We start from the raw sequence: 16,684 nt of genomic DNA on the forward strand, positions 1-16,684 counted from the left end.
ACTTTGGCGCAATGTGCCATACACCGTAAACGGTAAAGTAAATCGTACGGTTTTTAAACGCAATCAATGGGGGGCACCTTCTAAAACAAAATGGCTATCTTACTTTAAAATGTCAAATTTTGGACTTGTGAGGTTTTCGAACTCACCGATTCTCACTAAGGCAGCGCGTCGCAGTGCGGCGTGGGATAATGTTGCTTACAATTATATGCAAACTATAAGGTCGCGCCGTTCTCATTTAAACAGCGCGGCGCCGCGCTTCACGAAGCAGCAACATCGGAATTGCTTTGCGAGCATTGCAAACGCGCTGCGCTGCTTGCTGACGCACAGATGTGACTCACAAAGCGTGTAGGAACTTGCAGAAATTGTCATTTAGTACTTCGAAATGGACTGTGACACAATTGAAAAATTAATTTCACTGGTCAATGAGTATCCTGAATTATACGATATGAGTAATAAAAATTACAGTAACCAAATCAGACGAGACAACATATGGTCAGAGATTGGAAGAAAAATTAATAAAAACGGTGAGTACCTGTACCTAATTTAAAAAATAAAACATGTCAAGCTAAACATACGCATGGTTTTATTGGCAAAAAATGTGATAAATGTATAAAAGCAATTGTTTACAATATTCCTGCGTTAACAGTGTCCATTTGCCAAGGAACGGTACCTGCAGCCGACGTAAAATATTTTGTAAAATCTTCTCTTACTTCTATTGCATCAGTGGAAGATTTACCACCAATGTGAGGTAAATTTATAAAAATTGGACGTTCCTTTTCGGAGTTCTCTTCATCTAAAGCATTCAGAAAAACGTTGTCGCTTCGAAGAAAGTTATGGAGACATAAACTAGATAAAACAATTTTATCTACATTATTTGGATGAACTTGTATTTTATTCAAAAAAACTCGGAACTTTTGACAAAGAATGCCAAAAGCATTTTCTGACACTCTGCGCGCTCTAGAGAGCCGGTAATTGAATATCTTTTTGTCTTCAGAAAGTCCCCGACCTGGGTAAGGGCGCATTAGATAAGTTTTGCTAGGAAAGGCTTCATCTCCTACAATCACGAACGGTAACGGTTTTCCATTTTCTGTTATTGGCCGATCTTCGGGTATTCCAAACGTGTTATTTTGAAGGGCTTTTCCCATTCTAGAGTTATTAAATAATCCTCCATCACTATTTTTGCCATATCCTCCGACATCAACAGCAATAAATCTGTATTCAGGATCTACCATAGCTAATAATACTATAGAAAATGTTTTCTTGTAATTGAAAGACAAGGATCCACTTCCGGCAGGTGCTTGTATAGTGATGTGCTTTCCATCTATTGCAGCGACACAATTAGGGAAATTCCAAATGCTTTCAAATTTTTCAGCACAACTTATAAGGATGCCTTTCGTTGGCTGTGGCATAACAATATCTGACAGAGTTTCCCAAATAACGTTGCTAGTATCGGTTACAATCTTCTGTACAGTAGAGTGTCCTAATCTAAAGTTGAACGATAATGTTTGAAAATCTGCTCCGGTTGCTAAGAATCTAAAAAGAAATTGCAATAAAATTGATTGAAAATGTAATTATTTAAGGTGATGTGTGCAAACAACGGTGGAAAACATTAAGGGATGGGTTTCAACGAGCTGCAAGAAGCCAAAAAACAAAAAATGGACAGGCTGCAAAACCGACTAAAAAATGGAAATATTGGGACATATTGTCATTTCTTTTGCCGCATATCAAAGGAAGAGAGTCTCATAACAGCAAATTTTTGTTTTTTAAAAATTTTTTTAGAACTCAGTCCAATATCAACCGCGTAGATGGCGACGAGGAAGAAGAATCGGAAGAAGATGGTAATGAAACCAGAAGCGAAGTGGATGAAAACCAGATTGAAGATGATGGAGAAGACGTTCCGAGTCCAAGAGACGATGTAATGAGTCCCACTTCTTATTCACAACCGAATACTCCACAATCTAATGCGTCAAGTGTCAAAAGTGTATCGACAGTTGCTAAAAGCAAAAAGCCTAACTGCAAGAAAGTAGATAGATTGCCTGAAATACTAAAAGAATATATCAACGACAAGAAACGAAGTCGCTTAGAGAAATCGACGGCTCGGGCAGACGCAAAAGATAATTCGATTTTAGATTTTTTCATAAATATGGGCAAAACGGTTGCAACCTTTCCTCCTCTAGAGCAAGCTTCAAACAAAAGGCAGGTGTTTCAAATTGTAAATTCGTATGAATTACAGCTATTGGGTGGCACAACACCAACACAAAGTCTTTTTTACATGCAAAACCAACCATCCACTTCCTTTCACCCACCCAGTTCATATTTCCACAACCAACAACCCCAGTCTGCTTCTACTTGCTATGAAAAGTCTGGGTCTCATGCACAAACGTTAACAAATCAGAACATCGTCCAAGCCCAACAACACCCTTCACCTGCACCAACAGAGCAGTCATCCTCATCCATTCACCCACTAAGTTCATATGTCCACAACCCACAATCCCAAGCTGCTTCTGCTTACTATGAAAAGTCTGGGTCTCATACACAAACATTAACAACTCAACAGTTTCCACCTGCAGCAGCGACAGAGCAGTCATTCCCATTCCAGTCGGGCTCGAAATATGTCATGGACCCAATACTTTCGTTTTCGTTTATCTAATTGGTGTTGGTGCCAAACAACAGTCACGAAGATTTCGTCTGATGAACTGGATGATGTGTCCTCTGCCGTGCACATTTTCACAAGGAAGACATAGAACTGCGAGTATTTTGATGCTCAAGTGTGTATACCTACATTAAAATGCTGCATCGCGCTGCTCTGCTTCGTGCTGTGACGCGCTGCCTTAGTGAGAATCGACCTTAACCCATTAAAATATTTTGTTTGTTTGGTAGAAAAATTCGTTTTTTTTTAAGTAACAATAATTCCTTTGTTAGTCTGCTCATGTCTAAATTAATGATACAATGTAATGTCCAGAATACACATATCGACCAGCAGGAAAAGTTATCGTCAATCGTCATGATTGGCACTAATGACTTGAGACGAGTAAGTACCATAGGTGTGTAATTATGGATTGTAGTGTTTTAAAATTTTTTCGGTTTTAGAACAAAAATTATGCCATGAACTGCGATGCTGCGCCTGATTGCGACATTGAAGAAATCACAACCTATTGAACAAATCGAAATTGCACGTTGCCGTCGATACCAAACGTCACACAGAATCAAGTAGCAAACATGAAACAATTTAATAAATTTATTCGCAATAAAACTGATAGTAAGTATAATTAATATTGGATATGAAGTGATACCAATTTTTTTTATTTCCAGGCAAGCACGCTGCTTCTGTGTGAAGTGGAGGCAAAATGAAACAAGTAAAAGGTTTTCGCCCTAAGGCAAGTAACTTCAGCGCATTTTCCATGAATGATCAGTACTTCCCAAAAGGCTATAGCTATGTGCGCTGTGATTTTCTTTACTAAACGCATATATGGTTAAAATTTCAAAGAAATATCTCCATAAACAAGAAAGTTGCCATTGCGCAGTCTGCACATGCGCACAACTGATTTTTACTATATGCGATATATTTGCCTTTACGGTTCAGAGGTGTAGAACGAGTACGTGTGACGGACGGACGACAAAGTGCAGCCAATAGCGATTTTTCACTTTGAGGAAAATACGCTAAAAACCAATTTGTGAGAAACCACAATTAAATTGTGTCCCAAATGTTTTACATAATTGCTATTTTTAGAAAATAAAATTAAAAATTGTATGTTCATTTATGTTTTTCGATGCCAGGAAGTCCTTTGTGTCGCCTTTATTGCCTTATATTCAAATAATACTATAACATGAGCATCAATTTATATTGCAATTAAAATTTGTGAATGTTGGTATTTTCGCCATATCTCTGCTTAGAAAACAGATATCAAAATGCGGTTTTCACTGATATTCTTGTGTTTGATTTTTTTCTTGACGTCGCCTGTAGATCCAATTAAATGTTGACTAAGTAGGTACTGATTCTGCTGTCTGACAAATACTTCTGAATTACGGAAGCTCGTTCGTTTTTTTCAGAAATTAATTCTCCCTTTTTTCTATGTTTCAGGGGCCCAAATCCGGTACGACAAAAAAACTAAAATTTTGTGAAATATTAAAAGTTTGAAATAAAAATCGAAAAACTTGGTTTAATGACCTTTTTTCTAAAAAACTTAATCCTCTAGAAATTTCCAATAGCGTTAAGTTTCCAATTGGTTTTGATTAAAATTTCGTAAAACGCAATTAAATAAATTCCAAATCAATCGCTTAGATTATGTTTATCCGCACAAAGCGTACGAATACGAATGCGTATGAGCATTTTTGATAGCAAACATTGACCAAATACAGCTGGAGGGATGATTATGGGCGACAACGAGAAAAATGGTATAGCATTTTTGTGAATAAATTCGTAGTTTGGAGTTGAAAGTTTGGATCGTCACGGAACATCCCCAAAATTTGCATTTTTAGATTTTTTTACTTCAATTTTACTCTAATGGGAAACTATATGACAATATCCGCTAAATCACCCTGTATAACGATCATAAAAAGTGCCATCTAGCAGCTACGTACAACCCTCATTTGATAATGTACGCACACGGCACATTCTTGAAACATCTGCTTTATTGATGTTTACAATATTCATGAAACAGAAAGCAAAACCACATTTAACCCTCTTTCTTCCCCCTTATTCTGTAAGAAAGTTTGATAGATTGTGGTTTTATACTGTTTCAGTCGCCCCCAGGCGGTGATTTTATGAAACTAAAAATAATTTCCTGCATTTTCTCTTAGATACGTTGCTATAAACATTGTTTAACCGAAAACACTTTTTGTTTCCGAGATGCAGCTACCACCTCTCATTCTTATTTGGTCACCCGGTACATTTAATAATAATACGCTTTTATTCCCCTTAAGTTTGTATAAATCACAATAGAAAAATATATTTAAAAAAAAAAACTAACCTCGGAGAAAGAGACTACATTCAGCGCACAAAACACTGTTCTTCCACATTTGTGTGTTCCTGGATTTTTCCATGTTTGGTATATGAGATTTGTTACTATTGAGTGTATAAGGTTAATTTCAAAACTATTTTTTGGTAGATGGAGTAAAATAATTACGGAAAACTATGCTATCTTAAATGGTAATAATGTCATTATTAGAAGCTTGCCTGAGAATCCCATTGAAGCCAATCAATTTAATATAGAATGTATTTAATTAAGGGCAAAATAAGTATAGGTTCATCCTAATGTAAACGATTGGTTGCTTTCCGATATCGAATTGAGATTTTATATATGGGCGTTTGTGACGCTTTACACGCAGTATACTTAGTACACAAACCTAAAACTTAATTGAAAATCAAATAAATAGAACTCACCAAAAAATCACCGCAATCTAGTTACATAGACGCCATTCTAAGGGCACTTCACGAAATAAATTACTTAGCGTGATTTTTTAATAACTGCGAATTGGTTTTTCTTAATTAATCACTAACTACCAATCGATGAAAAAATATTTCTGATTGACGGCCGTAAAACTACTAACTAACACAAATTGTAATTTACACATTATTGACCTAGATATTCGCACTGTTGGGAATCTTAGCAGTGACTGCCCACTAATATAAAAATAGATTCAACCTATTTCTAGGATACTCCCAATCATTAAGCGAGGGCGTTAGATAATTACAAACTTGTAGGAATCCATTGAATTGTTTTCATTTCAAGAGCGATTTAGAAAATGTGAACTTGAGGAAATACATGTTTTAATTAGTTTTCGTGGAAATTGCGAGCGTGAAAACATAAAGTACTTGTACTACAAGTAATTTAACTCTAACTTCTACTTTATGTTTTATGAATTTTAACTAGGTAACGGAACGATTTGCAATTTTACTACAATTGATACTACATAAAATGACGAATCGTTTATAGTGAAGTTAATAGAGCCTGACTGGCGGCAAAATTAAGAATTGATTTTTGCAAATGTAACCTTTTGCTTTATTTGGAATATCCAAAGTTTACTGTGTGAGAATGGAAAACTACATTTACGTTAATATAAAATTAGTTCTGTGCTGTTGTAAAAAAGAACATTGGTGAGGCATGTAAGCACTTTTAAACCCTTCAAAATTATTAGTGTTGATCTGACAACAACTTTGTATTGCGTACTTACCCAAGGATGCTATATACAGGGTCCTGCAACAGTGCATCGGTTTTTCCTAGCTCATAGCTGGTATAAAATATCAAAAAACCAGGCAAAAAACCTTTTGTGCAAATGTCAACCATAGATTTTAATAAATAGTTATAAAGGTGGCGACGTTTATATTTTTTCTTTATGGCTATCGATTTCGGCTGGAATTTCCATCATTAGGTCTTGCGGCATAAGACATAAAATGAAGGGTGTATAAACATGAAGTGTATGTTACGGTGGATAAGGTTGTATCGCTATAAAATGGGAGAAAACAAAGACGTAAATTAATATATAATTGTTATACCATAACCACACTTTATATATTTCACCTTAACATACACTTCATGTTTATGACGCAAGGCCTGGTGATGGCAATTCCAGCCGAACCTGGCTGTCACTACTTAAATGGGGTGGGCATGAATTACTTCTCAGAAAAATTGTTCACCCGCATATACAATCTTGTATTGAAAATCTATGTAAAGAATCCGAATATCACGTCAATTAATACATTGCGTGGAGTTATGGCTGCTGCTGCACCCATCCATAAGTTGCTACCAACAGAAGACACACTGAGGCAACCCTGTTTAAGGGAGTATTTCCAAACCAAAATATGGCTACAGACATCTGTACTTCGCCTCAAAAATTACCCCCCCCCCCCCAAATAATTCGGATGGTATGAATATAGACGAACTTTTGACCATTTTCATCACATTGTGCCTACCAATTTAACTGTTCTAAGGTCTTCTGGATGTAAAAAGGGTTATCCGTTATCCCCCTCCTCTTACTTCGTTGAACAATATATTTATATCCGTAGATTTTATGGAGTAAAATGTGTTCTTGTAAAAAGAATAAATTGTGTTGGATAGGCTTTTACAAATTCATGGCCAAGAAAACGTGCAATGACGGAATCATCACGATCAGAATAAAAATTTTTCCACTCGTAATTCTTTAAATGGGCCTTCCTAAGAATGAAATTACATTAGTGTTACCTGTTAGTTTAGCGTATTATTCTTTGATATTAGATACATATTTAGTATGATACAATTAAAAAAGTTATCTTAGGAGTTGTAATGTATATAAATTAAGGCGATATTCTGTAGCTACAATTTTTTTACGCATGTCTATGTACGATGTTTTTTTATTTATGGTTTGGTCTGTTTTTGAGTTTCACATTTATGGAATTATTTGTATCAACTATATTGGAAATAACTTTGACATCCGTGTCGAAAGCGTACCTATCGATATCGAATCGAATTGAGATTGTGCAATACTGTATTGTAATATTGTATTGGTACAAAATAAACAGTTTGATTCCAGCGTTTGTCTTGTTTGGTTGTGCATACGTTACAGTTGGCGACGAGTGATTTAAATCGGAATTACCCAGTACGTTAAATAAAAAAAAATGTCGATCGGTAAAATTCCAGAATTTGATTTAGAGAATAAAAAATGGAAGACGTATGTAGCAAGATTAGGTCAGTTTTTTATTGCTAACAAGATTGAGGATGAACGTAAAGTGCCGGTGTTGTTGTCAGTAGTGGGTGACAGAACCTACGAATTAATGATAAATTTGTGTGATCCTGAAAAACCTGAAGACAAGTCATTTGATCAGTTGGCAAAAATGGTTAAAAATCACGTAAATCCTACGCCGTCAGTAATAGCTGAGCGATATAAATTTCGACAGCGTAAACAAACGTTAATAATAATAATAATAATAATAATAACTTTTATTATGTTTAAGTAACCGAAAAAAGTTACATACAATCGTCAAAAGAAAAATTACACAAAAATCTAAACCGAGATCTAAACTAATACATAAATTTAAATTTTTTCGGCGAATTTGAAATTAAAATATTCATTTTGGGAATAGAACGCCTTTGACAACAAAAATTGTTTAATGTTGTTGCTAAAAACCTTTTCATTAAGCAACTTAATAGTATCGGGTAGATGATTATAAAATTTTATTGCAATATATTCTGCACCTTTTTTCGATATACTTAATCTTAAAAGGGGTAAACGATAATCCTCCTTGCTACGTGTATCGTGAGCATGAATCTGATGTTGTTGCCTATACTTAGCGAGATTTGCCTTAGCATACCTAACACAAGCAGGTAAAAATAAACAGACAAGGCAATGTAAGGATCTTTAAATCTATAAATGCCTGTCTGCAATCATCTCTATAGCCCAGACTTGAAATTACTCTTAGTGCCTTGCGCTGAAGTCTAAAAAGATCTTCACTGGAAGAAGAGCTTCCCCATACTATAATACCATAGGTCAATAAAGAATGGCACAAAGCGAAGTAAGCGCGTCTTAAGACATTTGCTGAGACATTATCTGCTAATCGACGTAGGACAAATAAGTTACAGCTAAATTTTGCTTGAACATGTTCAACATGCATACTAAAACTCAATTTGCTGTCAATACAGAGTCCCAGGAACTTGACATAGCGTGGTGTTAAAAGATTATGTGTTCTCAGGGAGAGAATTAAGTGTTGTGTTTTTGAAATATTGATTTTTAATTCATTTGCAATGCACCACTTATTTGCAAGATCCACTAAATACTCGGATTCACCGTTTAATTGCTGAACAGATTTACCCTGTTTAAAAAGAGTGATGTCGTCTGCATACAAAATGCAGTCATTATATAATGAAACATAAGCGGGGAAGTCATTCACATAAATTAGAAATAATAGGGGCCCAAGAATACTTCCTTGAGGAACCCCTCTTTGAATGGGTAATTTGTGTGACAGCGCATTATTAAAACGTACACACTGCGATCGACCAGACAAGTAAGAATTAATGAGCGACACACTTATTTTATCAAAATTATATACGTTTTAATTTATTAAGAAGAATTTTGTGCGAGACGCAATCAAAAGCGGAAGATAAGTCCAGAAAGGTAGCTACGAGGTAATCGGAATTTTCAAAACATTCTAAGGTTTTATGCATAAAGGTCAAGATCGCATCAGTGGTGCTTCTTCCAGTTCTAAAACCGAATTGATTATAGTAGAAAATATTATTGTTTTCGAAATGAGTTACTATTTGTTTAAATATAGCCTTTTCAAATATTTTCGAAAATACAGGTAAGATAGATACTGGTCTATAGTTAACAACGTCATTAACATCTCCTTTTTTATGAATCGGCACTACAGCTGCTATTTTTAATAAATCCGGGAACACCCCTGCCTCAAAGGAGTAATTTATAAGTTTCACAAGTGGTAGGGTGTACAAACTCACGTTAGACTTGATAAGATCAGCACTTAACCCAAAGATATCTTTTGAATTACTGTTTTTTATAGAAGTTATGAGATTTCTTACTTCACTAGGAGATACTAAATTAAAACTAAACCTTAGATCTGCAGGAACCTTAGCCGAACAAATAGCAATAGGATCTACATTGTTACAAGGGATATCTTTTACAATATTTACAGAGTGGTTTGCAAAATGCACATTAAAATCATTAGCAGATAAACTAGAGCAGACACGTTTTTGTGAATACCTGTGGAAATTTACAATATTCCACATTGTTCCAATCGGATTAGATGATGTTTTAATTGCATCGTTATTGGCCGCGATTTTTGCATTCTTGATTGCTTTTTTATACGCAGAGTACAATCTACGTTTTACAACTAATAAGTTTATTGTACCATATTTACGATGTAACTCGTGAATCAATTGGTAGTTATTCCTCATGGTTCGAAGTTCGCCGGTAAACCATTTAACACAAGTGTTACTTTTAGTTTTTGTAAGATTTACTGTTTTTTCAGGAAATGCGATTTTAAAAGCATCATAAACATTGTTAAAAAATAAATCGAATTTCGTGTTTATGTCTAGTTTCGTATCATTCAAATAATTAAAAGTACAGTTGGTTAGCATATTAAACAGTGCGAGGCGCCCTTTACTGGTAATAGGCCGAAATTGTAGACATCGCGAACTAAGTGACACTGCTTCAGGTAAAACTGTGATGCTTTGGCCCAAATGATCAGATAAGTTAGTGTCTATGGTACTAGAAATGAAATTGTCAATAGAAAAATTGATAAATATATTATCAATGCNAACTATTTTAGTAATAAGTTAGCTAATAAATATTCTGGTCCTTTTAGAATTAAGCGTAAAGTAGGGTACTGCACCTACGAATTAGCAAATGATCGTGGCGTTTCGATCGGTAATTGGCATGCGAAAGATTTAAAATCGCACCCGCCTGATGAGTAGGTAATTGATCATTAATTTTTGGGTGGTAGGAGGGTCGTAAGGGTTAGGTTCACCTTGAAACTGGCGTCCAATCTTTCCTTCTTTTCGGGCGTTAAGTTTCGCTTGGTCATCAAAGCCCTTCGTTTTTCTCTCTGTTCGTGTTTATCTATCCTATGGGGTGGGGTTTCGGGAGCGTGCTATCCTCTATCAGCTCCAGGGGTAGGTCTTTTCTCTTCTTGGGGTCTTTTCTTAGGTTTTCGGTGGGACTGACACCATAGTTCAGTCGGGGGAGGGTTAGGTTTTGCTCGTGCAGCATCCATGTGGGGGGGTTTTGGTTGTTATTGCTTGAATTCGTTATAGGTCAGGTTAGTGTGTGTCCCGGTGTATGATTAACTTATAAGTGGTGAAATTTTGGGAAAATTTCATTTTGTTGGGGGAGAGTTGTAACGGTTAAATTTTTGAACAAGTCCCACAAATAGAAAAATATAATTGTACATAATGAAGTACGGTTAGAGGTTTTGTTATGCATGCATGTAGCGGAGAATAGTATACTTGTGAATGTAGATTGTAGTTATTGATCTCCAGTGGCGGAGACATTAGGAATTTCGTTGTTAATCATTTGTTCCCGTTTGCTACTGTTTTTACGCAAGCAACTGTTTTGCTAGGTTAGTAGGTTACTTATTATAGGATCCAGTCATCAATTTAAGGGTTGTAAGCGGCCTGCCATGTTTGTCAATGTAGGGAACGTCTATGTTGGTTTATCTGAGGAATTTTTGGGAGGTCTTTAGGTCAGAGCCGGTATCTTCAAAACCGATAATAACGTTGAAAATCCTTTTTTTTTATCACCGACCGTTGTGGCACTCCCACGTTTGAGAAAATCGTTAAATCATTAATTATTGGAAATTTGTCAGTACTCCAGTCTTCTGGGTTAATTACGAAAAGCGATAGTAATTGGTATTGCCGTGTATCATTGTGGATACGTTTATGTTGGGCAATTCTTCACCTTTAGTGTGGTTTTGTTATCGCTTAACGTTCTGAGGCTGACTGGATTGGGGAAAAAACCCTGTACGTGTATTGCACTGCTTATTGGTTGAAATTGTTCAACGTAGGGATATTTCCGAAAATTGTACAGGTTTTTTTTTTGTATTATTTGTCTAATTTAATAAATTACCTTCAAACTGGGAATCGGTAAATGGAATGCATATGTTTGGCTTGGCTGTGATTGTTGAAGATTGTTTACCTGCGATTGGTGGGTGTTAATTGTACACCGCCTACCAGCTTTTATCGTCACCCCGTATTAGGAAGTGGTGTCGCCTGGTCCACGCCATCTAGTGGGCTGAATGGCCATCTGGAACTGTACAACCGTCTCAGAAGCTACTTCAATAGGATAAATAAAATACTCAAATAACTTACCAAGGCAAGCTCGACTGCGACTACATTACTCCCTGTAAGTTCAAACCCGTAAGTACTTTTGTTAAGGGTATGGCCATACTTATCAAGCATATCAGCACGCCTATGTGATCTGTACAGTAGGTACGTTGTCTGTTTATTATTGTTATAATCTTATATACTTACCGGTTAACGAATATTTTATTGTTGCCGCAGTTTTGCTTTGTTGTTGGTTATGTACCCATGCAGCATCTGATTTTAGCTACCTATTTGCTTATTTATTATATGTATTGAAACAAGGTTGAGTTTTCTTACCTAACATCTGATCGGCAGAGTAACGAGGCAACCGAAGCTGCTAGGAATCACGCCTGGAGAGGTGGGTATCATTACCCGCCGATATTTGGAATAGTTTCTCATGCTCGTCTGTAGTATCATTGTGTAGATTTGTTGCACTATGGTAGTATATAAATTTTCGTGATACAGGAATCGGCGCCGTCTTATCGTAGGTAATTGCACAAGTGCATCAAAATTACCGATAATTTTTTTGAAAGCATGTTGTCTAAAAACTGCATGAGTTTATTTTCATATTTTGGCGAAAGAGCCCGACACCGAATCACCGTTCGATGAAGGAAACAGTGACAAATCCGCCCCAGTGTCCACAAGAAACGACTTGTGTGTTTGTGGGTCGTAAACGAACAGACGTTTCGATGAAAAGCAGGTGATGGTTGGGGGTGTAGTTTCCTGCACCCCCACTACTCGTTTTTTGTAACTTTTGGATAAGTGCAGTTTTCGCGGCCGTTTTTCGCCAGATCGCCGAATCTCCAATGATAAAAGCAATAGCCGTCATAATTATTTGACTCACCGTTTCGAGGACTCACTGGAGTCGCGTCACGGCTTCGTGTCCGAGACTCTCTACGTTTTTGATAGTATCCACTTCGGCCTTGATCGGTGTTACGACCACCACTTGTCACTAACCTTTCGATCATGTCAAACAGTTTATCAATTTTGTTGGCTTGTTGGTCTAAGCGTGTACTGAGGGAACGGTCTGCTGATCGTGAGCGGGAGCGTCCTAAGCGTGTACTGAGGGAACGGTCTGCTGATCGCGAGCGGGAGCGTCCAGGTTCTGATTTTCCTCCAATAGCACTGATGCGTGGCTTATGGTCTGCAGCTCCGTAATGTCGTGTGCCTTCCATAATTTTATCTGCTCCGTTAACTAGCTCGTTGATTGATTTTCCATCCTCGAAAGCCAACAAAGGAATTGGCAGCTGCTCGGGAAGGCGTTCAAGCCATAGTTTTTTTGCAAAATCTTCCGGGAAGCTAGGTGCTAATTGTTTCATACGACTCCAGAGCCAACTAGGCTTCTCGTCTCCTAGGGATAGACCCCTCAACACTTGTTCGTATTTTTCCAGTTGGCTATCAGTGAATTCTTTCAAAAGGCGGCTTTGAATGATGGCCACTTCTTTTCATTCGGTGGGTTTTCAATGACGTGCGGAATTCGGATGATGACTTGCTCGTTGAGTGCCGAAAGCACGCTATAATATTTTTGCTCGTCATCTACAACACCGCATATACGAAATTCCGCTTCAACAGTTTGAAGCCATAATGCTGGGTTGGAGGTCCAGATTGGCTGAATTCGTGGTCGCTTAGGGTCATTTCGCACCAAGCCAGTCCAGTCCAGTCGCGTCCAGTCAAGTCGGACGCTACTGGATTGCAAATATTAATTTATCGTTGAAATAAGGGCAATGTATAGATCTGGTTTCATACTAAGCGCGTCACGTCCAGTCCGATCGCGTCAAGACTTGTCAAGACTGATTGCGACTCAGCCGGTTGAATTTTTAATGCCAGTCTTGACAGTCGTGCACTTCAGAATGGATGTGGAAACCTTGATTTCATTAGTGCAAGCAAAAGAGGCAATCTACGATCCTAAACACCCGAAGCACAGAGATCGTGATTTCATTGCTGCCGTGTGGAGAGGCATAGCCAGAGAATTAAACACAACTGGTAAGTAGGTATTTATTGCAGTATATTTTCATGAAACAAAGATATAGATCTATAAAGTCTAAATAACATCCCGACATTTTTCGTTTTGCCATGGTACAGAACCTCCTGGAGACATAAAATACTCTGTTAATTTTTCTCGGACCTGCAGCGCCTTTGTATTTGCTCTGTGAGTACTTGTAGGTCTCAACGACTGAAGTTGAAGATTATTGGAATTTTGTTCCAAAAACTCAGTTTCCAGAGATTTGTCACTTTCGTTTTGAGTTTGACGTACAAAATTGTGTATTACGCAAGCACTTTTAATTGAGCCTTCGGTTAACTGTATATCAGTTTCGATAGCTTTTTGAAATATACCAAATTTTTTAGTTAATATGCCAAACGCACACTCTACCGTTCGTCGTGCTCTGGACAACCGATAGTTGAATATTCTGTTGGCAAAATTTAACTGCCTACGAGCATAAGGTCTCATTAAGTTTTCACTCAAAGGAAATGCCTCGTCGCCTACTAAATAAAAAGGCATATTAATATCAGTATTAATAATTTCTTGAGAGCCAGGGATGTTTAGTGCGTTGGCTTTAAATGCTCTTCCCATTGTAGATTCTGAGAAAACTGTGCTATCGTTGTCTCTACCATACGCTCCTACGTCGATCAAAATGAAATTGCTTTTTGCATCGGCGACAGCCATTAAAACCACAGAATGAAAATGTTTGTAATTGTAAAACTGAGAACCAGCGTTTGGCGGACACTTTATTCGGCAGTGTTTACCATCGATACTCCCGACGCAGTTCGGCATTTGGCAAATTGTATAAAATGATTGCGCAACGTCTCTCCATTTCTCTGCTGTAGGCACAGGCATATACAACGGTTGCAAAATAGTCCAAACTACTTCATTCAGTTCTTTCACTACATAATGAATAGTACTGATTCCCATCCGAAAGGTATAGCTGAGGGATGTAAACGATTCTCCTGTTGCCAGATACCTACAACACAAGAGGTACACAACATATATTTATTGAGTTGCTGTTTTACGATAGATATGTTTCCTTGAATGAATTGTCTGCCCAAATAAACAATCCTATTCCTGTTTTTGGTTTCAGACGCAGAGGTCAAGGCAAAATGGCAAAATTTACGAAGCAATTACATGCGAGAAAAACGAAAACTGAAAAGTGTCCCTTCTGGGGCCGCTACAAACAGTGTCCCGAAAATAACATGGCCGTATTTTAAGTTCCTGTGGTTTTTGGATCCTACATTAAAACATAAAGCAACGTCGGGAAACGTTCCGGAATCCGTCACTGCCAATACTGATGACACTTCTGAGGGTCACATTGAGTCGCAAGATGAGCTTCAAGAAGAAAGCCAACAGTCGCCCCCAGACTCGCCACGAGCGCTTGAAGAAGACTTTCATCAGCAGGCATACGACGTCATTCGTACATCAAGTTGCGCTACTCCTGCTTTTGGCTCACTCACTCGAAGGAAACGACAAATTCAGACAAATGAAACGGAAAATGCAATGCAAGACGTTCAACGCGAGACACAGGGGGATCGTCAGGAGACGTATCCAGACATTCGTTCGCCAAGTGGTTCCACACGTTCTGATGACTTACTACTTCGGGGGAAAAGACAAAAGAAAAAAATTGATACCGAAAATGAAATTGATAGGCAATACCTTAAACACCTACAGGCAATTTCGGATAACGCGAAAGATGACCAAGATCCGGACTTATTGTTTCTACGAAGTTTACTTCCATCCATGAAACAACTTGGACCTCTCGAAAATTTAGAATTTAAAGGCGAAGTCATTAATTTATTACAGACAAAGATACGTTCTCAATCGAATCCACCATCAGTCGCTGCTTCTACATTTTCCCATTATTCCGCTAGTAGTGCACATTCGCTAGAAGAACTGGCTGATGACATTACACCCACAAATACTTTGGAGTCGTATGTACTGCATACTTTTAAATAGTTATATTTCATTTTTAAGAATCTTGGTGTATTTGTAAGAATGTTGTTTTTTCTTTATAAACATATTAAACATTTGCAAAAAAATTTGCTTTATTTGAAACGGTTTCCTTACCTCAGGAAAACGGCTAGTCTTTCTTCTGGGGAAATGGCAGCTCTGTAGTTGGTATTTTCTTTTCGAATCCGTTCAGCGATCAAATTTCTTAGTTGAAAAAACAAATCTGGGCTCATACGAAAGTAGTTGTAAAATTTTTTGGGGTCATTTAGTAAGTCGGGAAATAAATGGTTAAAAGAACCGAACACTGGTCTCCTGGTATGTATGGGATGAATCCAAAACAGATTTCGTCGTTTCTTTACCCTTCTTCTTCTTCTGTGTAGCCTACGTAAAATTATGCCTTGGAGAAGTACGTCCATCTTGACACAACTTCGCCACAAAACTGACGCGACGTATTCAGTGTGAAAGGAAATATTGACGTGACTTGACTGGACAAGACTTGACTGGACGCGACTGGACTGGACTGGCTTGGTGCGAAATGACCCTTACTTGTCGATTCTATGTGACTAATTTGCGTTTCCTCTTTCGATGAATTTGGTGCCTGTTGTCGTGCGGAAAACGCCGTATTCGCCAGTTCTGTTAACGCTGACGAAGCTAGTGAGGTATTCGTCGTCATCTGAGGAATTAACTTTGGAAATGAGACAGAATTATCGACGTCCTGTCGTGTAGTGCCAACTGAATTTTCAATCTCTGCATCTTTTTCATGAACTAAATCTGTTTCGGAACTCTTGAATTGACGCAGACGATTTTGTAGATTGTCGATGGTTCTTTCTCTAATACGCAAAGCCAGTTCGAAGCGTGTTTCCAAATCCTGCATAGCTTGTTGCATTTGCTCTAATTGGAATTTGATATCGGCAGTCGGTGATGTCGATTGTGGAATCGTTTCAGTAATCACTGGCAT

General features: G+C 37.6%; 1 protein-coding gene and 2 long non-coding RNA genes across 3 annotated transcripts; 2 read left to right on the forward strand and 1 right to left on the reverse strand.

The window, feature by feature from the left end:
- Window positions 1-1,632: 1,632 nt before the first annotated feature.
- On the forward strand, window positions 1,633-3,420 carry LOC116166359. The gene is made up of 3 exons (XR_004144320.1): window positions 1,633-3,031; window positions 3,091-3,259; window positions 3,313-3,420. It is a non-coding gene; the product is annotated as an uncharacterized LOC116166359 (long non-coding RNA).
- An 8,389-nt stretch (window positions 3,421-11,809) lies between these two features.
- On the reverse strand, window positions 11,810-12,202 carry LOC116167286. Its single transcript, XR_004144494.1, has 3 exons — window positions 12,084-12,202; window positions 11,955-12,034; window positions 11,810-11,901 (listed from the first exon to the last, which is right to left on the reverse strand). It is a non-coding gene; the product is annotated as an uncharacterized LOC116167286 (long non-coding RNA).
- Window positions 12,203-13,426: 1,224 nt separating this feature from the next.
- Window positions 13,427-16,260, forward strand: LOC116166341. Its single transcript, XM_031481290.1, has 2 exons — window positions 13,427-13,769; window positions 14,864-16,260. Exons 1-2 carry the CDS (start codon window positions 13,511-13,513, stop codon window positions 15,730-15,732), a joined length of 1,128 nt encoding a protein of 375 aa, XP_031337150.1. The 5' UTR covers window positions 13,427-13,510; the 3' UTR covers window positions 15,733-16,260.
- Window positions 16,261-16,684: the final 424 nt, after the last annotated feature.

This window comes from Photinus pyralis, unplaced genomic scaffold (assembly GCF_008802855.1).
Source record: "Photinus pyralis isolate 1611_PpyrPB1 unplaced genomic scaffold, Ppyr1.3 Ppyr1.4_LG3b, whole genome shotgun sequence".
NCBI classification, from domain to species: Eukaryota; Metazoa; Arthropoda; class Insecta; order Coleoptera; family Lampyridae; genus Photinus; species Photinus pyralis.

Bases quoted from the DNA above. Each gene is read 5' to 3' on its own strand.
- LOC116166341 (XM_031481290.1), top strand. From the start codon at position 13,511: ATGTATAGATCTGGTTTCATACTAAGCGCGTCACGTCCAGTCCGATCG. The intron at 13,770-14,863 runs GTAAGTAGGTAT...TTTTGGTTTCAG, and splicing joins CAGAGAATTAAACACAACTG to ACGCAGAGGTCAAGGCAAAA.